The sequence below is a fragment of the Athene cunicularia genome, assembly GCF_003259725.1.
Source record: "Athene cunicularia isolate RWA chromosome 3 unlocalized genomic scaffold, athCun1 chr3_part1, whole genome shotgun sequence".
NCBI classification, from domain to species: domain Eukaryota; kingdom Metazoa; phylum Chordata; class Aves; order Strigiformes; family Strigidae; genus Athene; species Athene cunicularia.
In genome coordinates this window covers 96,984,986-97,011,491 of record NW_020799097.1, presented here as the reverse complement: position 1 = coordinate 97,011,491, position 26,506 = coordinate 96,984,986, and the positions used below count along the sequence as shown (strand labels likewise).

Sequence of the window (26,506 nt, the reverse complement as noted above, 5' to 3'; positions counted from 1 at the left end):
CTGAAGGCTTTATAACCTTGTACACTGCTTTTATTAACTGACATGTTAAAGAACACTTGCAGTAAATATGTTGATATTTGAGCACAGCATAGGAGAGTTTTAGAGACAAATTTCTAATGGCAGCAAGGGTCTCTGTGCTCTTTTTGATCATAAATATTGCTGACTTCTCAGGTCAGCTGACAAATGCATGGTCAGATCTGTGATGGGAAAAAATAGTATTATTTTTAAAAAGGAAAAATAGAACTGGAATATGAAAAAAACAATACTGACACATTTAGACAGATCAAGACAAAGAATGTAGTTTTCATGAAATGATGTTGTCTCTTAATTGTCTCCTGTAAAATCTACTCTTGCTATACCTATCCTTACACTGGAATCACTAATCATAGTATGTCAAATGATCCTTTATGTTAAAGAGCAGTAGAGCAGAAACAGAATCCAATTTACTCCTTGTGCTTCAAGGACAATTGCTGCTGAAAGTATTTAAAAAACAGGACTGATTTTGGCAAAACTGTCATTTGAAATGACAGATTTATAAAGATGATCCACATTTTACATATTTGCTTATTTTGCTTTCATTAAACTGAAAAAAAAAACCAAACCCCACAGTGCAGCTTAGCTAGACCAACTACCAGGTTAGTTTTTAATTGTCCACTTTGACATTCATGTTCTTTCCCTGACCCTTATCACTTGTTAAGTAGGCAGATACTGTCTCAAAATATATGAAGTTTATTTCCCTATTAACAAAGATGTACTTCAGAAGCATAAACTTAAAATAAATGGAAAATACTTTAAGCTATACAAAAAATACCAAGAAAAAAAATGTATCATGTTGTTTTATTCTGAGGTAATGGTAAAAATCAAAGCTAATACAGATATGCTTTAAGAACTAAATGGATTTTTTGCTCCTTTATTAGCACTAAAGAATATGACAGTCAGATGCATTTCATGACAGGACAACTAGCAGTAATAAAGGTACAGAAAACAGAAATGATCCTAACTGAAGGGGAAGCAAAATTCAAATAATTACCACATTCAACTCAAAGGATAATTTCTTATCCTGGATTTTAGAACATAGCAAGACAGTATAATATTATGCAACTAGGGAATCAAATACGTAACTTTTTGAATGATTCAAAAATCCTGGTAGGGCAAACTATTCAGAAAACTACAGATGTTTACTTTCAAGAATATACAGAAATTTAGGGAAAAAATAATCTTGAAAAAGAGAACAGTACAGATAGGGAATAAGATAAAATGGAATTAAGTGCAATGTGCAAAACTGTTAGAAACTAGATTGTGCCAACTTAACCCATACCTTATCCAAGAACAGTAAAAATATTTATAGACAAAGGAAACAAAACAGTTCTAGACACACAAGTCTCCTGAACGTAATCTCAACAAACAGAATGCTTGAAATCTGCAAATTTTTTACTCAAAATTTGCTTCAAAGTAAAAAAACGGGCAACTCCATCTTGGAGCAGAGATCCAGTTTTCATATGCTCCCTCCAGGGCTAAAACACCCATGGGCATTCTGTGAGACACAGAAACAGCAAGAAGCAGACAACATCCTGCAATGTAGTCTGAGGAAATATCTACACGAGGTCCACAGTGAAACTACAGTTTTGGTTTAACAGATTAAACTCTGGTGTAATCTGGTGAGTGACAACAAAATATGTGACACACTGCCATTAGAGTGTGCTGTTAGATAAAAGGGGTAAATTACAGAAGGAACTTAAAAAAGACCCAAAAAGAACATGTTTCAAGTCAAGTTATTGGTGGACCTAGTCTATTGTTGGGACCAATATTATTATTGGTTTAATTGAAGACCACATTAAAAGACTTAGTAGTGTGCCAATGAAAATCTATGGATGAAAGAAAAGTTACAAGGCATTATCTGTAGAGAGGGAAGATCAAAACACTATGAAACAAAACAAGGTATCTTGAGAACTTGTATACTAGAAGGACATGACATTAATAATAGATAAAAAGACTGCATATATGAGGACTAATTAAAACCTGTGTTACAAATTAGGAGCTCATCAGCTGGAAATAGCAAAAAGGATCCATGCGTATTAGATGGTACCTTAGATCCCTCATCAAGAGGACAAAGGGCAAATGTGATTTTGTAACACATCAACCCTGATAACGTCAGTAGGGACAAGGAAGTACTAATACCACTCTCCAACAATCAGGTAGGATGTAAACTGGAATAAACCACAGCTAACTTTCAGCTAAAAGACATGCTTAAAAAAAGGGTGCTCACATGACCAAGGGAGTAGAAAGCAAATTTGCTGAGAGGGGATTTAAAAACCTCAACTTGTTTTGTCTGGCAAAATTAACACAGGCGGGATATATGACTGGCATCCACAAATACCTCAAGGGAAGCACCAGGAGGGAAAATAATTCTTTAAAACAAAGGACAATGCTGGCATAAGAACAAATGAGTATTAAATGGCTATGAATAAATATATATTGCCAGTTAAGTTTCTAATGATCAAAGCAGCAAGATTCTTGAGTTTTACTTGGGAAGGTAGCATTCAGGGAGTCTTCCTGCAGAAATAGTGGGAAAAAGCAAATTGTTTTTAGGATGCAACTTGATCAGTTTATAAGAACAGCATAGCAAACTTGTTTATGAAAAGAACTGAGTCACTGTACCAGCAGGACCCTTACTACTGTGCGCTCCTGTGCTTTTGTGACATGCTGATCCACATGGAAATTCCAACTCTTTCTTAAACACATGCTGAACTGTTGCTGATAAGAATTATATAAGGATTAGCAACTGGTAATTTTAAAATCTCACCCTTGATTTCATCAAACTAAGACTATAAAAGCAGATTCCAAAATGCACACTGAATGAGTATGGAAAAAGTTACAGAACCTCATTTCAGAAGTTTCAGGCACTCAGTGATCACCCTTAAAAACTTGGCTTGTATTTCACTCTAACAAAATTGAAGTCTACAGTGTGCTTCTGAAAGGGTGAACAGGTGGCTAAAACCTTAAAAAACAAAAACCTCCAAAAGGATTGTAGGTTTCACTTGAGTTGAGAAAAGAGGAGCAGAATCTTAAATTTATCCTAAAATGACCCCGTTATGGTCAGCTCAGGAAGGTAATATGCAAACTCCAGGGCAAGCACCATAACTGGAGTTTGGGAAGAGAGTGTACATGCTACTGAAAGCCTCCAAACTTGCCAGGTTTCAGAAGTAACTAAGAAATCACCCCAAAAAAACCTTGTCCATAAATGCACAGAGAACCCAAGAGTCTGGTGAGCATTCAAATAGATGAAACTCAAAACGTATCTGTAACAACTGATAAAACAATTCTCGTAATTCTAAAATCATTCTCGGAATCTGTTCTTTCTTATTTCTTAGGGAAAGCAGTTAAGCCACATTTTTATTAAAGACGAAAATTGAAAATGGACTAGAAAATGATGTACTCGTCAAACAGGTTCAGCTTCACTCACTTCCTCATTTGGAAGCTGAGAGAGCACAGCTTGGATGAACAAAGCATTCCGGCTGGACCACCAGATCCAAAGGGTATCAGTGGTTTAATGTTTGTTTGTTGGCTGGTAACCAGTGGAATACTCCACAGGTCAGTTCTAGGGCACCTACATCCCTCAACATTTTTATCAACAGCTTGGCTGATTAGATAGAACACTCTCTGCAGATTTGTGGACAACACTGAATCAGAGGGAGTGGATGAAACACCAGACAGTAGAAGTTCAGTCTAGACAGACCTCGAGAAATTAGAGGATTGGGCCAACAGAAGCCTCATGCAGCTCAACAAGGAGAAACAAAATTTTGCACCTGGGCTGAATAATCCTGAACATCAGCAGAGATGAAAACCAGCTGGCTCAAGTAACAGCCCCATGAGAAAGAACCTGAGGGTTACAGTGGATACAAGCTCAGTATGAGCCAACGGCATGTCCTCACTGCAAATAGGGCAAACCACATACTGGACTATGTTCATTAGGACAAATGTGGCAGCAGCTCAAGGGAAGTTATTATCATCCTCTACTTGGCACAGTGAAGCTGTACATGGAATCCTCCATCAGGTTTTGGATTGCCAGGTTCAGAAGAGATTAGAACAAACAGGAGAGGGTCCAGCAAACAGCTGCTCAGATGGACAGGGCCTAGAATACATGCCCTCTGATAAGAAGCTAAAGGACCCAGGTTTGTTCTTTCTGACAAAGTGGAGGTCCAAGGAAGATCCAACAGCAGCCTACAGCCACTTGAAGGAATCAAAGATTAAAGAGCTAAACTTCTTGCAGTAGTTGCAGACTGTACAGAAAGGCCTAATGATCACAAATCATAACTTGAGTGTTTTAAATTGGGCAACAGAAAAAAAAGGGGAATGAAGCATTGCAATATATTACTCAGAGTGGCTGCGAAATCTTCATCCTTGGAGGTTTTTAACTCGTCCAAAGCCACTGCTGACCTGATCTAGTGTGGCTAAACATCATACTTTGAATGGGAATCAAGGAAACAAGATCAAGAGATCCCTTTACAGTTTCTATGATTCCACTCAGCTACTTCCCACTCTAGCACATGGTTTTAACCTTGTCTTCTTAACAGCTCAGTGTTTTTCTTGTCTTCCTGTATTTGTTGACCATGACTAGCTACTGCAATTACAGTAAAAAAAAAAAAAAAGCTGCTACTAAGAACAACAAAATTCTTGAGATTTACCTGGTTTTTAGTGAATTAGTAACTTAGTCTTCAGTTCAGCATGAAATATTATTTTTGCCACAGTGTACACTAGTACTTAAAATACTAGTTTGGTGTGAAATAAAAATAACTGCTTAAGATTTTATAAAGTCAGAAATTGTATATATTCATGAAAGCTCATGATTTGCAGTCCCTCTGAATGACAACCAGAGAATCATCACCATTCTTACTAAGAGAGAACAACAAAGGCAAGTTCTTTTAGAATTAAAGATCACACAGAAATTTTAAGAGTTCACTTCAGATAATCTTGTTTTGAAGAACATACCTAGGAGTTAAATTCCTGAAATCACATCCTGTCTCAGGGCTCATGACAAGCTGCTTTCAAACAAACATTTCACATGCATAAGAGAAATATAGCACTCCCACAGAAAACAAAATGGCCATGTAATTTTAGGGGGAGGCTTAAAAAGCCACAATGAAGCTTGGAAAAAACAACTGTAAAAATCCTGGTGCAATACATCAGCTAATAAGCCCAAGAGCAAGAATATACAAGATGATTGCATACTTATTTTTCTAGACCTAAGATGATACAGGACACTTTTTCAAGGACAAAAGGGGGCAACTTTTCTATAACCACATCAAGTTAGTTAGAAAAACCCATTCAGATTTCATTTTTACCTCACATGAAATGAAAAACACTGTGAAGGGGAAAGAAGAATCATTATAAAGATGCGGGGTTTGCACTTTCAATAAAGATGTGGTGACTTTGCACCTTCAATAAATCTAACATTTGTTTTGTCAGGAATTAGAAAATACTTAAATCCCAGAACAGTAAGCAAAATAGTTTAAGTTCACTGACTTGAAAAAACATTCTTTTATGCTACACAGCCCTAAAACAAATACTCAAAAGGAACTAAGAATACGCAACTATATCTTGGTTTTCACTTTCCTTCAGATAGAAGTGCTAGAATAAACATTCTTACTAGTTTACGTTGCTGTGTTTTTATGAGGTTAATAACTGAACTGTCAATCAAGGCCTGTATAAATACAGTAGTTAAATACCTTCTGCTTTAGAAGCACTTTTATTTACAAGAGAGCTGGCCAAGTTTTCCAAAGGACTGCATGGTCTAGTTTGCTTTGATCTCTTAAGTACAAGTTTTTTTTCTACCTCCTGTTTTGCTATTTATTATACCCTTTGTGTAATCAGGTACGGAAAGAGCACCTGTGTAGAACAAATACTTCAGGAATAGTGTGACTTAGAGGAATAATTATGCAACACACAGTTCACTAAAATACCTTGTGAAGTCCTTTTCCAAGAGCACTTTTGATGCTATGCTAGCAAGAGAAGCAAGTGTACAATGGGCTCCGATTAAAAATAGGGGAACATCACTTAAACCCAACATCACAGATGCAACCTGGTACCTATATCAACATGTTAATCAACATTCAACTTTGATATACATACACAAACATGTCTGTATATATGCATGTATATAAAACTCTGTATAAAACAATTTAAAATAAAATATATTTTACATATATAAAATAATCTTTTAACAGACTCAAACTTTTTAAAAAGTTGAGCTGTGTTATATATGCATGAGTGTGCACATGTGTATGTACATACATATGTACATGCACACGGATAAATAAAATTAAAGATATGTATGCATCTCCAAAAAGTCTCCAAGCATCCTGTTCAACCACTGCCTATGTAACTAATAACTTTAATCTCTCGACACAGATTTAGCATTGTGAATTTTACCTCCAAACTACCCACACACTTTGTCTGGAAGTATTCTGTGAAAAGTAACTGCTTTTTACCCAGTATGGTGAAGTTAATGAATAAGAGATGTGTACATTATGCATGTAACAAACCAGAATAATTATATTAATTCATATTAATAAAAACTTTTATCACTGCAGCAGAAACTAAATTCTCTACTCATGCGGTTAGGTTTACAGTAATTTTTGTTTCAATGCATGTTACTCAGTAGAAACAAACATTAACATTATGCCCCTAATCTATTTAAAACAAATGAATGGACTGAGCACAGATACACATTTGCACACCAGTCCTATAAGTGTGTGTTTAGGCCCCAAAGATTTGACTGTGATTTATGTGGGTTAATGCTTTTCTGACTCTGTATGTACAAGATAAAATCTTAAAATAAAAATGGTTCTGTTGATTTTAAGCATTTCAGATAGATACACACATTGTGTTCCTAAAACCAGCAGAAATCACATACACACAGAGCATCCTTGGCATCACAGAGAACAGTCCGTATTTTCTGCTACAGGGGATTTTAGACAGTTTTAGATTAGACTTCTAAAACAAACAGAATAATGGAAGAAGTAACACAGAGGGAAAGAGATTAGGAGCTTGTTTTCAATTTGTGTCCGTTTCTGCACAAACCTTTCATAAATTTTACCTTCAGTTTACAAGTTAATAGCACCTTATCATCATTATTCTTATTATAAAGGCACTTAGAAATAGGAAGCCTGTTCAAAATTATGTTTAAACAAGCATACTGTTATTGAACTATTAATCAGTAAAGGCCGTAATGGTTATCTGAGTCAATCTGAACTTTTGTATGTTTTCTTGAGACAGTTCTGAGACTAAGCCTTCTAAATCTGTCAAAGTCAATAAAAAAAGAGCCAGAGCATTAAAAACAAAGAAGTTGAGCAAAATAAATGTGGCCTATTTTTGGCAGACAGAAGGGGAAGGGATTCTTTCTAACAAAAACAACCCCCTCACAAGACTGCACCAAATCCTTAATAACTTCTTCACAAGCATTCACTGGAACAACTAAAGTGGCGTGGAGGGAACAGGCTGCAAAACGTGGCACAGAAGGAGGTAGAGGAAAAGGAGCAAAGGCATTTAAACGGCTCAGTCATCTTGTGAAACCTCATTGTCACTGATGCAGTATTTCAGCTGAAAAGCTGCAACAGACCAAGGTTGCCAGAGAAAATCCACTAGGGAATCACTAACAAGATCCAAGATAAAGCAATCCCAACCCTTCCGTCTGCAGCATGTGGTCCAAGAGGTACAGAGCTCAGAGGCCAGTTTTGTGAATCAAGCCATACTTGCATTTCCCTGCTGAAGCCAGCAAAAGAGGCTCAGTGCTCTGCTGCCTCACCGCTGCCCTTCTGGTGGATCCACTGCTCTGGTCAGCATCCTCTCACGAGTAGCCACACCTCAGGTGGCACACAGGACTTCTGCCAGTGGCGTGTCTTCCATCAGCACTGAGCATTTATGGGCTGAAGTCAATCTGAGTATCACCTCTGGTGATACTCTCCTGAGGGCTATCTGATTTTACAACACTGATGTGACATCTACAACTTGACCACACTAGTGCCACCAAAGTTTCTTTCAACTAATCCCAAAATAGTACTGGCCATTCCTCTGTGGGCAACACAGACCCATTTCAGAAGTCCTATCAGGGCCCAGTATGATGCACTGCAAATGTCTAATAAAGTTGGTGTTAAGACTGACAAAACATCACTCATGTAAGACAAGATTTTTCAGCTGTTAAGTTAGAAATATTGGAAGTGTTAGCCTGCCAGATGTGGAACATTCAAGAGGAATCCTGTACTTATGATGTATTTTATGTACTTTAAGCTACAAATCTAGAGTACCTTAGTGAAAAGGAAGATAATACCAGATGCATCTAATTTAGGATAGTATTATGAAAAGAAAGGTTTGTGGTAGAATATTCAACTTGCAGTGTTTCCCTCTAACCCCTCACAGTGCAAAATGCAATTATTTATGGTCTTAAAAACCTTAGTATTCATACAAAACCTTAATGTTAAAGAAAAAGTCATGTCAATTTAGGAGAAAAACCAAATCAACTTAGTGTTTTTAAAATTTAATTTGGTTTTACCCAATGACCTTCAAGTGTGCTATCAAGTGCTTACCATTCAACCTTCAATAAAAACAAAGCAAGCAGAGGGCAATCGTGCATGTTGACTGCCTCATAGTCAGTACTGCATCTTCAAAACCTGTTCACATCTACACAGTCTTCATATCACTATAATTAGAAGAATAAGCTTCTCCTTTCCAAGTGCTTGAAGTTATTGATAATCATCAACTTTACTGACAGCTATCAATGAAAATAAAAAAGTAGTACTATGTAGATGATGAAGTTGTTCCCTTCATTTCAAATATATGCAAACCAACACTGAGAACATGGCAACATTCACATGCAGTTTCCTAACAGCATGAGTATTTACTCCACAGAAAATGTGTGTTAACAGCTACATATTTTTCTGCATATGCATTTTCCTTTCACTAGTCTCAATATATAGGAGCCTCCCCACTCTCCAAATGCTAATATATACATATATACACTAGTTTGTGTAAAAATCACCAGGTTGCACTGCATCACTTCAGCCTTGCTTATAAAACTGCTTTTTAATCAGAGTTGAAGCTTTTCCTTCCTGGAACCTCCCCCATCAAGGTGAGAAGCTAAGGGAATTCTCCCCACCCCCAATCCTTTCTTTTAACTCCAGCCTCTACCTGAGGCCACTGGTTCTTCTTTATGAGGACTTTGCAACATTCATATTCCAACTCAAAAAAAAAAAAAAAAAAAAAAAAAAAAAAAAAAAAAAAATCTATTTTCAGATAAGCCAGGACAATCCTTTTTTATTACTCTAAAGACTAAAGCTTGCCTAAATCAAATGGCAAATTGCCTCAAAAGGCAATTTCTGATCATGCTCATCCTTTTTAAAAAAAAAAAAAAACAAAAAAAAACCCCAAAAAAACCCAAAAAAACCAACCCAGAAATCCTAGGTATCAGATGAGAAGACTCTTGTACAGCAACAAGCAGTAGCAGCTTTAATTAGCACTGCAACCAAAAAGGTATCTGATATATGTGTATACTGATCCACTGCTTTGTACTCCAGGATTATATAGTGCATATATAGACAATATATAGACACATATATGTGCACGTGTGTAAGAATTTAGGTGAAAGTATCACTACTACTGTAACTCACTTGGGCAGAATTCCTCTATGATGAGAAATTTTATTACATTTCAAAATTAATTTCAGTTATCTTTATATGTAAGTTATTTTGACTGTCAGGTACAGATCTGCATTAACTATCACAATATATATTCCATTTTATTTTTAGATTCTCTTCATCTCAAGACATCCTACTTTTTCATGTGATGAATACCAGAGCCTGCAATCAACCAGAGCAAACATTTACTTTAGATGATATGCAATCTGTAGCAACACTAACAGGAGAAAAAAAAAATTAAGCATACACTGCACCCCATCTTTTCGAAAAGTGCATGGAAACAGCAAATCTACACTCTAAACTGTCTGCACAGGCAAACTGAAAATGGCTATTTAATCAAGATACGAGAGGCAAAACCCATCGACCTACAGAACCCACTGCCGTTCAAAGTCCTACTTCAACCAATTTGCATTAAACCAAGCATAGTACTCAGGTCTTCAACATGCCCCTCAAAGCAGTGCTTCCAGAGCCGCCAGTGGGAGGACATGCATGGGGGCTGGGGCCATGGCAGCCCCCCTCCAGAGGCACTGCTCGGGTGGGGGGCAGGCCCTGGCACCTGCAGCACAGGAGCAAGCACTAAATGGCACTGGGGCTGGGGAACAGGGTGCAGCTGGTGGCGTGGGAGCTAGGCATGTTAGCATACAGACCCAGCATCCTCCAAATATGATGTGACTGGCTAAACTAACATAACACCTGTGCTGTGAAGGGCTTGGAGAAGGGGTGGTTATTTTCTCTATATCACACAGTGACATGTCTATGCAGAGCACACTTTCTGTAATCAATTATAAATGGGCTAATTGCAGACTCCTTGCCAACCCTTCCTCACTAATTGGTATTTATGTGGCCAGAATTACTTTCCAAGTCTTGTAGATTTGAAATTATCTTAATATTTAAGAGAATTATATTCCCAAATCAAGTATACAAAAAGTAAACTAAACCCCCCTACTTAGTAAGTGTTAGCAGGACCATTTTTAAAATGTCAGTTATCTGGAATTCAAAATATCATTTAGCCAAATACACACACAGAGATATATGTACACACAAACACACACAGAGCAGCATTAGATATTTGATACAGTCTTCCTCAGAAAGAGAACCCAGAGAAAATGTCTTAGTTTCTAACTTTCTTTTCACTGGAAAGCTCAACCTGTATAGTTGGCATGGACCATTGTAAAAGTCTTCATGCAACTTCTCTCTCTATAATTACAAGAGCTGCACACGGTTGTTATTTTTCAAGTATTAATTTTCCAATTCATTCTTTCCTTGCCCATGCTAAAATTAAAAAGATGTATCAATATTTAATGAGAACAGATATGATTCTATCTCCTGTACAGCATCATGTAGAGTAGTCCCTTCAGATTTCCAGTGAACCCTTAAGAGTGTAGTCTGGCACCAGACCCAAGCCCTGCTCAAGAAATCCCTCTCCTTCACTGCCCCAGTTCTCCACTCCCCAGTTGCACCAATACAGCTGTGCATGCAAACATGTGGCAGATGACCCCCAGCAAAGCCCCACCACCAACTGACAGCACAACCAAGCAGGAGACACGATGTGTAGTTGGTGGTTCTTCTACCCGTGTCTCCTCAAACTGCAGACCAAGTTTTCAGACAACTGACCTTCTCTAGCATAATCTAGTATTGCCTTGTCCTCAGATTGAGACAGACAGTTCTGGTTGACCTTCCTGATGCCCTTTCAATGATCATAAAGCCAGCTCAACATGCCTTCTTGGCTCTGCTCTCCAACAGGGATGGCCACTGCAGATGTAGCTTAAAACATCTGTCAGCACAGTTAGAAATCCCCTCACTCTCTTTGTCATTAAGTGAGGGGACACTTTCACACAGTTGTTCTACTGCAAACACCCAAAAGGTCACAGTAACGTTTGGAGGTTAAAAAACAAAGAAACATAGAACACGAAAAACCAAACCAGAAGTCATAACAAAATCCCAAACCTGTTATTCTTTTAGATATGACTGGAAAAAAAAAAATTAAATCAGGTTAGTGATCAGGCCTAGGTTATAGTTCATTCAGTTGTTCAATGCTTCATAACTGATCAAGGCCTTCAAATAATGGACCACCACTGTGTTGCTACTATGTAAACACCTCAGCTGCATGGCAATTATAATGTACAGAATTAACATAAATAGGCAATGGAACATATCATCAGACTAAAAGCAGCAAAAGACTTGATAGGTCTATAATTTTTTTTATAAAAGATGCTATATATGAATTTTTACTGGAGATAAGATAGAAAAAGGGAAACATCTAAAATCAGGCAAACTGGAAACCTATGCAAGGTCCTAACGGTGGCATCAGAGTTGGTCTCTGTCTCACAGACAGCCCCTTAATGCACACAGAATATCCTGCAGGTGACAGAACAAGCAGCTGAAACCCAGATGACTTTCTCACAAGCTCCTATAGATGCAGTTTGCTAAAATGCTAGTGGTTTTGAGGTAAACTTCCAGATTTAAAAGTGAGGGAGCAAAATTACTTTAATATACAAATTCTGTTCGGCAAAACACTAAAGTTCAGAGCTCCCGAGAAGTGCCCAAGTGCAGCTGCACCGCAGGGATGTGGCTGCAGGGAGCTGTGCAGCAACGGTGACACCTCGTGGTGCCAAACCCCTGAAACACAGACCTCTTCCCAAACACCTTTAAACCCACAAGCCGAGTTCAAAGAAGCTTTACAAACAAAATAGCCAAACAACCTCTACATCATTCTTCTTCTAAACCAGTATATCCTGCAGAGATAGGAGTCTGAAACTTGAAATCAAACCTCTGGCTCTGTTTTCATACCTCTTGTCTCTGACCTGTCTTTAGAAATGTTTTCCTATTCCCTGTTTTGTGGTATTGACAACTCCATGTGGGAAACAGTAGAACTGACTATGTACCATGTTTAATGCAAAGCTGCTAAATGAATAGAGGAAGAAAAGGAAGCCAGCCCAGCTTTAACATCTTTTGGTCAAAATGACTACAAAGAAATTACTGTAAATAAAAAGCTTCAGAGAAACAATTCAAGAGTGCCAGTTACACGGAAAACAACGTTTTAAATTAATTCAACTATATAAAAGTCTGCTTTCCTTCATTCTGGTATCTTCCATCCCCAATGGATGCGCAAATGCATTACTGTCTGCAACTTCACAAACAGAAATCTCAGATTAACATACCTCATCACACAGCATGTATCTGCGAATCAGTTTGCCCTCCCACTGCAGTAGTTAGTGTGAAGTTTCACCCTAGGATACAAGCTTAAAAAGCTGAGATACATACACCTTTCAATAAATGTTCAATATCCAAATTTTAAAAACCCTAACTTTAAATGCTGTTACAAAAACAAAATGAGAAGGCAAAACAGGAGAAACAATCATTTTACTTGGGTTTCAGGGGTTAAGAGAGTGAATTTCAGGTTTGGGCAAGAAGTGATTTGGATTTAGGACAAAGCAGGGGTAATTTCATGCAGTAGGGGAAATGATATTTCAAATAATTTTTGGGGGAAGAGTTAATTTTTAAAGGAAATCTCCCTCCAATCTCCCACTGCATTTCTTCCTCATATTCATACATGCATAATAACTAATTTTTCAAGTGATACCTGAAATTAACTATTTCAAACAGCTAAAATGGCACCTATCTATCATCTAAAAGATGAAAGACTAGTATCATACCAGGACATTTATTTGTTCATAATGTGCATGAAAATTATATTAGCTACATAGATCAACATTAAGAAACCACTGTATAATGAGTTAAAAAAAAAAAAAAAAGAGAGTTGAATTTTTGAAGGTAAATCCTAACAATTGCCTTCTTTCAAAAATTGCATACCTTGTCCTTGATTTGAAAATCCATTAGGAATTTCTGAAATAGTTACCATAATATCTATAGTGTGACCACTCTATGGCCCCACAGACTCACCCAGGAGTATATTTTAATGAGTTTATTCTGTGTCCAAGGTTATTTTCACATCCCTACCGAAGCAGGAACCTCAGCTACAGAGCACAGGGCATGGGCATGCTTCATTTGCTGCAGAAGCTAAAGGAAGCGGCTGAATGCCAAAGAAAACATGGAGGTGCTTGTGCACTAACTGGAAGGCTCAGAGAAACAGGAATGCTCAGGACTGGGGAGTTTTAAGAGTCAGAGGAGAATTCACTTTATGTAAGAAAGTGAAATAGTAGAGGATCTGGAGCCAGACTACAGAGTTCAATGGCAGAATCCCTTGGAAGAGAAGCAGCTTTGCAAGCTGGAATTTTTGAAGCCTGGAGGAGAGACATGAAAGAGGGACAGGGTGTTCCAGAGTAAGAAGACTAAAGGCAAAACATCTCAGATGAGTAGCGGTGAGATTACCTCCAGGTCTGCTCTAGAGTGAACGGAACACACATGTGAGCAGTACTTCTCCTTTACCCCCCTATCTTTGCTGTCAAGAGCAATAGGGCTAGTTTATGACCACAAGAGAGCCTGGGCATTTGGAAGAGCCGCTGGTATCAAAACCTCTCAGCAACATTCCCATTCTGCGAAATTGTACATGAGTACAAATTAACTCTCAGTGCTTAATAGCAGATATTTTTGGCCCTACCACTTATTTCCTGGCAGCACAGTTTAAGCAAAGCTAGATGTTTTTGTAACATCATGATTCAAATATATCCATAAAGCAAGCAACATTTTCAAATTGTTGTTGGCTAAGGTCATGTTTTGCAAACTCACAAATGGTACCAAGTGAAGCTTACCTATTTTTTTTGGCATTTTCATCTTTCCCTCTTTTAACCCCAAAAATTCTTGTAATCAGAGCACTAAAAAGAAGTGTAGATGAATTTCTTACCTAAAGGAAGAAGAGAAGAACACGAACTAGCTTTTAAAAATCCATTTGAAATATAATAATATTTTTAAATACAGCCACTAATGTACAGTCAAAAGGGACAGAGCATGCCTACAGTTCAGAGGTCAGCACATGGAAACAATTAATTCAGACCATTGTTACTCTTAATCAAGATGGCACTAATAAAAAGTTCAGATTTTTCAGAGATATCCATCTTTAATATAAGGGATACATCCAGATTTCTAGTGGTTCAAAGCATTCACCCATACGTAAGGCAGATCATGGTACGTGCTACCTAAATATGCCATATGGAATAGTATCTTTTATTGAAAAGCAAAGTAACAGCGTGAATGAATGTAAATGCACTCCTTACTAGCTAGGTGCACTGACTAAAAATTTAACATCCAGATATATTTTTATCTACAAGGCAATCTTTTTCCTTACTCTTTGTTAGTATGAGCACTTCACATTACAGAAAAATTAAGTAAAATCAAACAACGTGACCAAGACGACTCCTTTTTTGCAGGTCTATATTATTCTTTATTGTACTTTAAAATATTAAACCACATAATATTCTAGAAAACTGTGGTACTGCCATTTATAAAAATGGCCAAAGCTTCACTGAACAGCACCACTTTATATCCTGTTAGAGAGGCAAAATTAAGAATTAACTTACTGCCCAGACAGGTGACATAAAACCTAGAATTGCTGCTTGTATTCCATCTGCAACATAGGGCATGATGTTTTCACCTAAACGCGTATCCCTGAACAGTGCCCGAAGGATATTTAAAGCATGAACCTGTGGGGGTAGAAGACATACAAGAAAAATATTTATTCATTGGAAAATATCATAAATTTAATGTATGTTAATTACAGCAGTGAACAGGTGAAACAAAAATAAAGTGGTGTAATTGTGCATATGGATTATTTTCATATTAAAGACAAAAATACTGCTATTAAAAAATACATTAAAACAGTGTAGCAGTAAACACTGTTAAAATCAATTACATCTTAAAAATATATTCCCCTAACAAGTACAGTCCAGGCATTGCAAGCAAAGGCCACAGCATTCTTTTTTCCTTAGCTTATCATGGCTGTAAAAATAACTTTCAAAGTTTAGAATCATCTTTTCCAACATTCTTGACATGCTGTAGATACTGTGAGAAAAAATAAACTACAACTCACAGGAGGACAATATTAAGCTAAAACTGACAGCCAGGCTTGCTTCACCATATGGAGCATTTTGTGATATTTCTCTACTCTCTGTAGGGGAAGGTGGTAATCTGTGCAGCTTCACAGACTTTGACAAGGCTACGTAAATTTATACCAGCAGAAGATCTGGCAGAGCCATCAGAACATACTTTTATGTATTGTCAACAAATTATGGCTTGCATTTACAAACAGAAAGATTAAGCATTTGATAACATTTTGAAGAAAAAGATCTTGACTTTAAAATAAATTTTTTACGCATTCCAAATGTATATATTTAAGTTTCAGAAGTTACTAAGTATGCATAAAAATCACTTTTCATGTAGTATTTTACTGCACACAATATGATTTATACAACTCATTTACAGGTAAACAAATACTTGTTAATTTCCTTATAAAAAGGAAATTACTCATCTATAATATAATACAGGCAGTAAACTCATCATGTAAAATTCAAAATCAATATGACCATTTGCTGTACTAGAAAAAAAAATCTGAAATTATGCCAAATCCATTTTTTAGTATCTTATGCACTTGCAAATTCCATTGACTTCATAACCTCTGCACATACAAACACAGTTTAAAATCTAGTTATATATAATAAAAACATAATATCCTTATTAAAAAGCACACAAAAATTTCCTTAACTGCTTGAAGTACCACAAACACTTTTTTGACATTTGCCTTCTGATGAGAGGCTGTATTTTACCTGTGGAATTACACTTGACAATTCATTCAAAGGTGCAGCCAAAGACAGCAATTCTTTCATTGTCATTTTCAGCAAATCTGTTTTGCTCTTCTTTGGTTCTGAAGCTAACAAAGCCTAAAAAAGTTTTAAAAAAAAGAAAACAAAAAAAATCCCACGTGTTTCCAGCAGTTTTTTCACTACCAGTTCTGCTCCACATTCCTATATTTACCATATTATAGCCTAGCTTCTAACCATATACAAGGACTAAAGGAAAATTTGCAAAAATAAAAAAATCCGTTTTTAACTGTTACGTTTTGTTTGAAGCCTCTTAGCATTCAATGTTTCAGTAAGAAAATTTTGCTCATGCACTATCCAGCTACCTAAGAATATTTGCTTGTATATAACAGATAATAATTTATCACTCGCCAAAAAAAATCATAGTATCTATATTACAGTAAAAGTATCTGCCATATTATACATGCTTACATTTCCTAATATGGAAATTTTTTTACTTTAATAACATACATATTTAAGATGGCATGGGCTAGTCAAAATATAAATCCTGGTTTGCAGAACAGGATAAAACAAGCAGCACATTTTTAAAAGGAGAGAAGAGATGCATCCATCTCCAAATGGTAGTTCAATGGGTAGGTGAAAATACTCTAATTTAGTCCTCTAAAATTCAGGACTGGAGTTACAATAATCTTTCTCTTACTGTCTAGTAGCTCTTGTTGAATTTGTCCAACTTGGTACAAATGGATAATCATAAATCACTTATTTCTAATAAAAAATTATTATCCATTTGTGTTTTGAGGCTGAGAGTCTGTTCAGCATCAGTTCAAACAAGATATTTAACAGTACTTTATATCACATAAGAACAACCAAATGGATCAACTGCAAGCCAAATAAAGTATAGAGGATATGGAGGAACCCACAAGAAGTCACTGTCAGTATATCAGTACCTTTAACGATGGGACAGAGAGGAAACAAAAGTATTCCTGAAGTATAGAGGAGAATGAACTGAAGACTAAAATTTCATACCCTAAAGAATGTTAAAGCTGTAACTATTATTTTCCCACTATTTCATCACCCAATAATTAGAGCTGTACCCTTGTACTACTAGGTAATAATATTTCCATTTTAAATAGATCATTTAAAATGCTCATAACCTTAAAAATTATGTATTATCATTAAAACAGATGTGTTTTAGTTAAACAAGAATAAATGTCACAGGAAGCAGATGGCAAAGAGACCACAGTGAGTCTCATTTTTATGCATTAATAAAATAACCTTATTATAGTACTGTTAGGATATGCATTACAACTTGTATTTTTATTATCTAAATGCAACATGCTATTTAAGGCTTAATCCACTTTACTGAGTGCTACAGGCACATTCAAAACTATTGCCAAAGAACACTATCGCCTCTCTTTACAATAAAATTGCAATTTGAAAATAGATTATTTCAGACTAATCCCAATGTTCATTTCAGACCTTCTCATAATTGACTAAAATAACTTTGTACTCTTCCAGAGCTGTCAAAACAGAAGCATCTGACCTGTTTATCCAAACAGCTATGGCACAGTGCAAGCTTTGCCATATGGACTCAGTAATGTAGGCCAACTGCAGACTACACACGTTTTCTGCAGTGGAATACTGTTGGGTTCACCTAGTCCTTACATTAGACAGTGTAACTTTTTACATGAAAAATTGATTCAAACATGTTTGTTTTTTCACATTCGCAGGATTAATGCTAGCTAATGCCTGCTGGATTCGAGTTTTGTGGCGTGAAGGGGGAAAACCATATGACATGAAAACACCAAATTCATTTTGCAGACAACTTACAGATACAAAAGGGAAAGATCATTAACTGCTGCAATTGAAAAAGAAAATATCTCTAAATCCAGAGCCCTACTTCTGATCTCTGATGCCTAGCACACAGACATCTAGCGAAGCCAGGAGCAGGCTGTGACTGACTTAAGAGAGGTCAGACAGAAGCAGGCTGCCTCAACTTTCTCAGGGCAAATTCGGAGTGGAAAACAAGCAAGATGAATTACTCTGGCAGAAAGCTTGCTCTCAGCAGTCCCTCAGATTCTTGGAACACGCTTGAGACTATACTTCAGCAAGTGGAGAAAGTTACAAATTGTGTAGTTAATCTTGGACTCCTGTCTTAGAAAACTGGTCGAAAATTAAACTGATGGAGGTTAATTTAGGGGAAAACAATCATGGCCACTTTAACGAGCAAAGGAATGGAAACAGTTTAAGTGTAATCTGCAGGACTAACTCTGCAGTGACTGACCCCACAACGATGCAGATGAGCATCCTCAGTAGGAGGTGGTACTTTGAGCTGAGACAAAATACTGCCAGCCAGCCGATCAGCCATCAGTTCTGAACTTGGCAGAAGCCAGAGGCTAGGATGTGTGGAGGTGATGGTAACAGGAGCGGGAAGACTGTGGGAGCCTGGCCCCACTCTCACAGATAAATCTTCAGTAACCTAAATCATTCATTGCACTCAAGACTGTCAGCCAACAACAGTTAGTGTGACTATTACTTGATCCTGCTTTATTAATGTTGAGTGGACTTCCCAAGTTCTTTGTAGTGTTTTCTAGGCCACCATTTTACAATTCTATGATGGTTTGTCCATATTTTGCCACCCCTCCACTTCGCATGGAAGAAGCACAGAGTTACATGGTTAACAGAACGTTACTTAATCTGTGAACTAATTTATGTATTTGCCACACAGAGCCTAAACTCAGTCTTTTGAAATGCTATTCGAATCTACCTCAAGCCAGAAATCTCAAGAGCCAATAAAACTGCAGTGCTAAACAGTGCCAAGCATGGTTTAATTATATGTGGCTGCTTGGTTGCACAAAGGCAATCAAAGTCTGTATAAAATAAATGTATTCACCAGAAAGGACATGAAAAAAAATTGTCAGGCATAATAACATAGTTGGTACCTGTATGTAGAATGGAATTCCTGCACTACGTCTGGTTGCACATAGTGTAGATGAAGGATCACAAGATTTAATCTCTTCTAACACACATTTTAGCCACTGCTCTGGCATCTTGCACAGACTCTCACTGTTACATCTACATGAAACAAATATATATGAAACATGAAACATACATAAGAATCTAGGACAGACTCAAAGAAAGCATTTAATGACCTTAAGAAATATTTCTTACTATACATGAACAACTCCAAGCATATATACAGGGTTTTTTTAAGCAACATGACAGAAATTTACAAAGGAATTGTACATTTTTCCAATGTCGGTACAAATTATATTAACCCTACTTATAAAGTGCCACCAGTAGAAGATACTTCAGTGAACAGAAAATAGGATTCTGTACTTCAGCACTGCAACTATTCTCTTCTGCCAAGAGCTATTATCCTGTTCTGGAGAAGGAAAACAAAGACATATGCACATCAGTCACTGTGTAGGAAGTGACACTTCACAAATTCTTATCTTTGTTGTCACACAGTAGCTGATGCGTGACCCTTACATTAACTAACATATACAATTATGATTATAACCATACAAAACAAAACTGAAGTCCCTCACAGTAAGTACATATTATGTAAATACCCCTGCAAACCTCAGAGCAGTAGAAGGAATGAAAACCAAGACATACTGCTCTTTTTAAAATACTACATCCATCAAACTTTTGGTAAAGCACTTAACTGCTCTCCTGTCATCAAAATACTTATCCTCTGCAGGTATAAACCTCAGTATTACCTGAAAGTAAAGGACTTCCAAGGACAAGCAGAACTTAAATCTACTTCAATTGCTGGTGCTGAGCAGTTCAATGAAATGTACCATATTCAGTGTGCAAGACCAGCTCATTAATCTTATGTCAATGTTCCAAAAGGATCATTCATTGTTACAAAAATTTCTATTAACGGGATGTTATTATTAAAACCTGCCACACTGGTTTGACATGCGATTCAGAGTAGAAGAAAGAATTAATCATTGTCGGCAATACAATTGCAATTATCTCAACCATGCAGGACTTGCCTTACCTAAAAATATAAACTATAATTAAATTTGTGACTAAGTAGTGAGACATTACAGTAAGACTAAAATCAAGTTTTCTACCTAAGTGACCGAAATAAAGAGTTTAAAAGCAAAGCCAAAAGGCAGCAGGTACTGATGTGAAAACCAAAATCTGATGGAAGGTCTATATCTACTCTCTCCTTCTTTACCCTCATCTTATTAAAACAAGAATTTAGGTAGGCTTAAAACCTGATACTGAACAACAGATGAGGCTTTTATGTGTAGCAAAACCCTCCTTTCCTTCTTTTACAAAATAAACAGAAAACTAGCAATGCAGAAAACAGAGGTCACAGAAGTGCCAGACAGATCGGCAGAAGACACAGGAGACTTCTTATTCTTCAGTAATTCCATTAGGATTTCCACCACAGGTTTCCTATACTGCTGCCAGGCCTTCTCATTTTTTAAGGGCAGTGCCTCCTCAAAACAGCAGCCAGGATGCAAATCATCAGCCCAGAATGCAAGAGAAACTTGACTTCACATGGCTATGTCACTTCACACTATGGCATAAAAGAAAGGCACTTCCTGCCCCAAGCCCATGACAGAAGCAGTCCAATTAATCTGGAAACTAACGGTGAGTTCTCTTTTGACTTTTCTCTTTCTGCTGCTGATAATTAACTTCCCCTGCTTACTTTCAGGACATGTTCCTTTGCTCGCTTTTGGGTACACAAGTAGGATGCGATTCTAGGGTTGAGACCACACAAAACTTCTCACAGATCTCCTCCATGGGTCTCTGCAGCAAGACTCTACTTTGCAGTTCTCTTCATCCACATCAATGCAAAAGCTACTACTTCTGATGATGTGTGCAGCTGGTCTTACCTCCCTAGCTAAGCAGAATTTAAATGTTTTCATTTAGTAATGCAAAGAACAGTGCTCATCTCTCTTCAGTATGTTATCTTAGTATTAAACATCCCACAAGACATCTGCATCTGCTGTGGTGTAAACGAACACAAAGTAAAGCATTAAAGAAATATTTAAAAGTTGCTATGTAGCATACCAAATATTTTATTCTTAAGTAAACTGAGGGGATTTTCCCCCTTCAGTAGTAGTAGAAAGAGAAGAAATACACTGAAATCCAATAAACTTCAGACTCCTTTAAAACTATTGCTTTGATCTTGCCACAAGTAATTCTACCTTGTTCAGTCACCCACCAAAGCACTTTTTTTTTTTTTTAAAAAAAAGGTGAAAGTGTTATTGCTTTAAGGTTAGAAACATTAGAGAATATTGACTTTGCAATGGAGATGACTACTCCCTTAAATTTGGCAGCTCCATCTCCTTATGGTCTGGCAAGAAGAATATTGTCTTAAGAAGCAGGTGGCCCTAAATTTTAAGAATAATGAAGCTTTACAATGTAAAAATGGTGGTCTCAAGCTCAAATGTCATTTTTCCAGAATGAAATAGTAATTATTTTTTACCAGATCAAACAAATAGTGCTGATAATTAAAATATAACACAGTAACTTGATACACAAATTACTTAAGATGCAGTACAGTAAGTGTTTTTCCACAAATTTCTGTCTGTCCGTCTGCCGGTTATAATAATTGCATACATGCCCCAAACCCTTTCTGTGGTCAGTATCAATGAATGCAAAAAGCTTGACAATCCAAAGTTAAAGCTAAACCCCTCTCCCTAAATCATATGGCTGTATTTTCTCCTATCTAAAATCAATGGTGTGTTAAGAACAAAGGGTCAATCTTGGATTTGGCCTTCTTGGATGTCAGTGGTTTGTGGCATAAAATTCACGCACTTTCTACATGGGTATATCCAGAATTCAGTGTTTCTGATTGCTGTAATCAGTCCTTATCTGGGGAAAAAGGGGTTTTCTTTCACCATTTTGCCTCTGTCAGTAGACCTGTAGTATTATTCTTTTTCACGTAACTAATGTGACTCCTACTCTTTATAAAGCTAGTCTCCATACTGCCCTGGCACTTCTCAGAACAAGAATGTCACCTCAGAAATACATTATTATTATTCAAGGTATAAGTCACCCTAGAAAATGTCTGCTTTTAAGAACAGCTCCTCTGAAACTACAAAGTCCTTTCACCTGCATCCTATTTTTCACAGCACCTCTCTAAATGAAGCAGAATTTTCCAAATTATGTAGATGCATTGAGAAAGGTGCTGGTTTGAGGTTTCTCTAGCAGTAAAGCAATGCACAGAGAACCTTGGGTGGCCTCAACATTTCAGAGACAATATCATAACCCCTCTCTCTCTCTTTCACAAAGCAGGAAAAGAAATTGAGGGGGGGAAGAATATTAAGGTAGTTATAAATTAACAAGTCTTTGAACTGAGCAGTGGATGAACATTGTGCCTGGTACTTCATTATATAGTGTACTTCCTCACCCCACAACCATCACGATACTAAGAACAGTTCCCCCTCCATTTATTTATCTCCATTTTAGACACTTTCTTTCACATCTGATTATACTTTTCCTGAGAAGTTAGTGACAATTCTAGTACATTCCACTAGAAAGCCTATCCATGATTTTTAAATTTTAAAAGAAGTCTTCATAGCAGACCATAGGGGCCTGGGAAGACAAAAGAGTTACAGCCACTTCAGAACAACAAAATGCAGCAGAGTTTACTGCAAAGGATTAGGAGGGTCTACTCCCAGCTCCCCAACAGAAATATTACAGAAGATCAGACACTGCTAGGTACAGATGAGTAATTTCCACTGATACTGGACTAAACATTTGTAAAAGCAAAGCACGGTTTTTCCTTCTCATTACAGTTTTCCAGAAAACTGTACGATATGGACCTAACTTGTTGCATATACAGAAAATTGTGTTCACCAAGTTTAATTTAAGCTCCAATTTGAAAATGTTCAAAATATATTATTCCTAAACACATTGTGCTATATGAAAAAACCCTTCTCTAACTTTCCCCTTGCATCCTGCAACTTTAGTGAAACAACTCACTACAGCCACAGCTATTCAACACCATGATTTTGAGATTTCCAGAAATCTTTATGTTCTACTTAATCTGTCAGAAAAACTTCACTAAATAAAATAAAAGCAAAATAGGCAAAACAGCATTTGGAACAGACAAACAAACTGTTTGGGTATTTATAAGGATTATCGGAGATTCAAGTTTAAAACAGATACCCAGAGGTTTCCAGGTACTTTCCCTAACCATGATGTTATTGGACCAAATGAGTATAATTCCTCGAGGCCTGTGACAGGAAAATATTTTTTATAAAGGAATTGCTTATTTCATTGATATGAACATTGCTTGTTTTGTAACTGCATGGTTTTCTGAAGGTGCAGCCACAGACAATATTAAACAGGCACGAAAAAGGGAGCATTACACCCCCAGAAGGAACACAAACAGGCAAAAGGAAGAATGGTAACTTGCATACTTAGAGCAGACTCAGCAATTTACATCCAAATATCAAGACAGAGATCAAATTTTATCAGGTGCATAAGAAATCTCTGTGGATAAAAGATTTTTTTCTTTCACCATTAATTCAGAGAGGTCTGAATATCATGGTTCTGTCTATAAAGAATTCTACTCTGGTTCTTACACAGACTGGTATTTAAGGGTTGTATAGCTAAAAGCAAGTTCAGATGGTAAATATTCCATCATAAATTTTTAAGAAAATGTTTGGCTATAAAAGTGGAGAACGATGTTCAACCATGTAGTCTTTCATAAAAGCATGCAAAAGAGATTTGGCACAGTCTTAATGACAGATTTTTTACTGGGTCTTAGAGAATGAATTAAAGTGTCAAGGATGCTCCTGTAGGTCTTGAGTTCAATTCTGTCCAACAAGGTATCATGTTTAAGCTGTACATTACTATAAGCTGCCCCAGACAAAGGTTTTCTCCTCTGGTATTTGTGGATGCAGCAGTAAATAAATATAGATTCTGCTACACATGCTTCAAGACTGTCTGTGAGCCTGGCAGCTATGTTCAGAGGTAGGCCAGTTTGGATTTACCTGCAGAATGGAGACCCTCAGCTGCAGCAGGGTAAATGGAAAGACTCTGATACACTCAACAGACCTGCAGGGCAACTGCAAGCACTGAGGGACAACTCGCCCATTCTAGAGGGGACCCCAAAGATACACCTCGTATCCCAGGAATACCAAACCAAAGAGTCATTGGCTTCAATGTGCTGAAGTATTTATTAACAGCAGCCAAAAGTATGCAACAGACAGCAGAACAATGCTTTGTACTTGACTTGGAAAAATCAAAAGTATAAAATGTCTGTTCTGCAGCCCATTCAAATTAGATGCCCTAACTGATGTGACAACACAATCACTTTTCTAGAAAGTTGCCCAGCTAAGTGAGAGCACCTCAACTGTTGTTCATAGTATGTTTCCAGTCACTCATCTTGGCAAGCTTTTTCTCACTCACACCCTTAAGACTCAGAGCACTGAAAATAGAAAAGATCTAGCCCAGCAGGGAAGTTAGTAAGAAGCCAGCACAAAGGGTTGTCACTAGGCAATCATCTGATACATCACCTTAAATCTTCCTGAACCAAGTTTTCATAGTATAGAAAAAGAAAACAACATTTACACAAATGTATATAATGTATATAGACAGGCAAAAAGATAAGAACAGTATCACACATCAATTTCTTTTTTTCCTTGTTAAGTAAATAATCAAGTGTAAAGTAAGGTTTTGTGAGCTTTCAACAAACTACTCAGGCCAATTTAAAATGCTTCGGATTGCTAGCACATAAAAGGAAATAACATACCTTCCACAAATACATCACCAACAGAACCGTGGCTTACAGTTTAACATCTCACTGGCATACAGAATGAAGGCCATAATGCATCAAATAGCAATTTCTGTAGCAGTGCTGGTACCTATACACAGCTACCCCACTGACATCCCACACCAGAGACCAACCCTCAGTTCTGCTGGGAAAACTGTCTGAGGGGAGACATGGTGAACTTAGTCAGGCAGCTGTCCGTACTAGAAACATCAAAACTGTTTCCATCACCAAATTTATTTTTACTTAAAAAAATGCAAACCAACAAACCAAACGGAACAACCCTCTCTTCTTTCCTCCACTCCTCCAAAATAAACAAGAAACAGATCAGTCCATCAAACTGTCCCACTTGGGGCAAAGGGAAACATTGAGTTACTTAACCTGGTATTAGTGTGAAAATACAGGTACTTCAAATTGAAAATTTGACTGGTCTTCCCAAAAACTACATTTAAAAAAAGCCACCAAAACCCACAGTCAGCAGAGATTCTGTGTTGTCTTATTAAAAATTGGATATGATATAATCACTACATATTACAAAAAAACATGACCAACACTTGAAATAGGTAACTAAGCATGTAATGGAAATTCCAATGCTCTTGCCCAGACCTCAGGACAATTCTGCTCATTTAGCTCTTCTAGGAAAGAATAAAGTTATAAGGGGAGAGAGAAAAAAAAAACCAAACCCTGAAAAGATTGCATATCACATCTTGTGATGCACTGCCAGGTAGTCTTCCAAATGTCAGAATATGCAACTCAGTGACAAGTAATAAAAGTTTCCAGGAAAACATCCTGGCTGAAACAAAAAGTCTGGCATTCATTTTCATAAAGGGCTGGGGAAGGGGGGTGGAGAGGAAGAAGTCTACACTCTTACTTTTCCCAAGAGCTTTTGAGAGTTGTTCAGTAAACTAACATGCCAGAAATGGAGAAAAATGCAGCAAGCATTAAATGTCTGTATCATCTTTCAATGCCTAAGCACCATCTCTAACCATAAATATTGCAGTCCAAGTCACAGACGTCATGTAACTAATGTCATAATCATGCCAACACCAAACTCCAATAAAATCCACAAGGATTTGCTTGCACAGCCCATTTCAGGATCAATGCTGTAGTTTGGTAAAACTATTACATTCAAAATATAGTAAGTTGTCCGTCTTCTACCTGGAAAGCATTTCTGTAAGTTGCACAAAGCCAGCATATGCCAATTCAAATGCACCCCTGTGTCTCGATTGCAGCAGATGATGTTTAAAGTAATCCCCAATATTTTTAACCTAAAAAAGAAAAAAAGAAAAAAAGAAAAAAGCTATTTGAAGTTATAGACAATTCATTTATATATGTAACATACTTCTGCAATT

The 26,506-nt window shown here is 37.0% G+C and overlaps 1 protein-coding gene across 3 annotated transcripts in view; it reads right to left on the bottom strand.

Annotated features, from left to right (window-relative positions):
- Window positions 1-26,506, bottom strand: part of THADA (THADA, armadillo repeat containing) — a 164,240-nt gene that overhangs the window by 113,837 nt on the left and 23,897 nt on the right. For all 3 annotated transcript variants that reach the window (XM_026845656.1, XM_026845657.1, XM_026845658.1), the window contains exons 21-25: window positions 26,313-26,422; window positions 19,345-19,477; window positions 16,409-16,522; window positions 15,167-15,289; window positions 14,402-14,493 (exon numbers count right to left, since the gene is read on the bottom strand). In XM_026845656.1, the coding sequence (XP_026701457.1) occupies window positions 14,402-14,493; window positions 15,167-15,289; window positions 16,409-16,522; window positions 19,345-19,477; window positions 26,313-26,422 (572 nt within the window). The remainder of the gene's footprint in view (window positions 1-14,401; window positions 14,494-15,166; window positions 15,290-16,408; window positions 16,523-19,344; window positions 19,478-26,312; window positions 26,423-26,506) is intronic.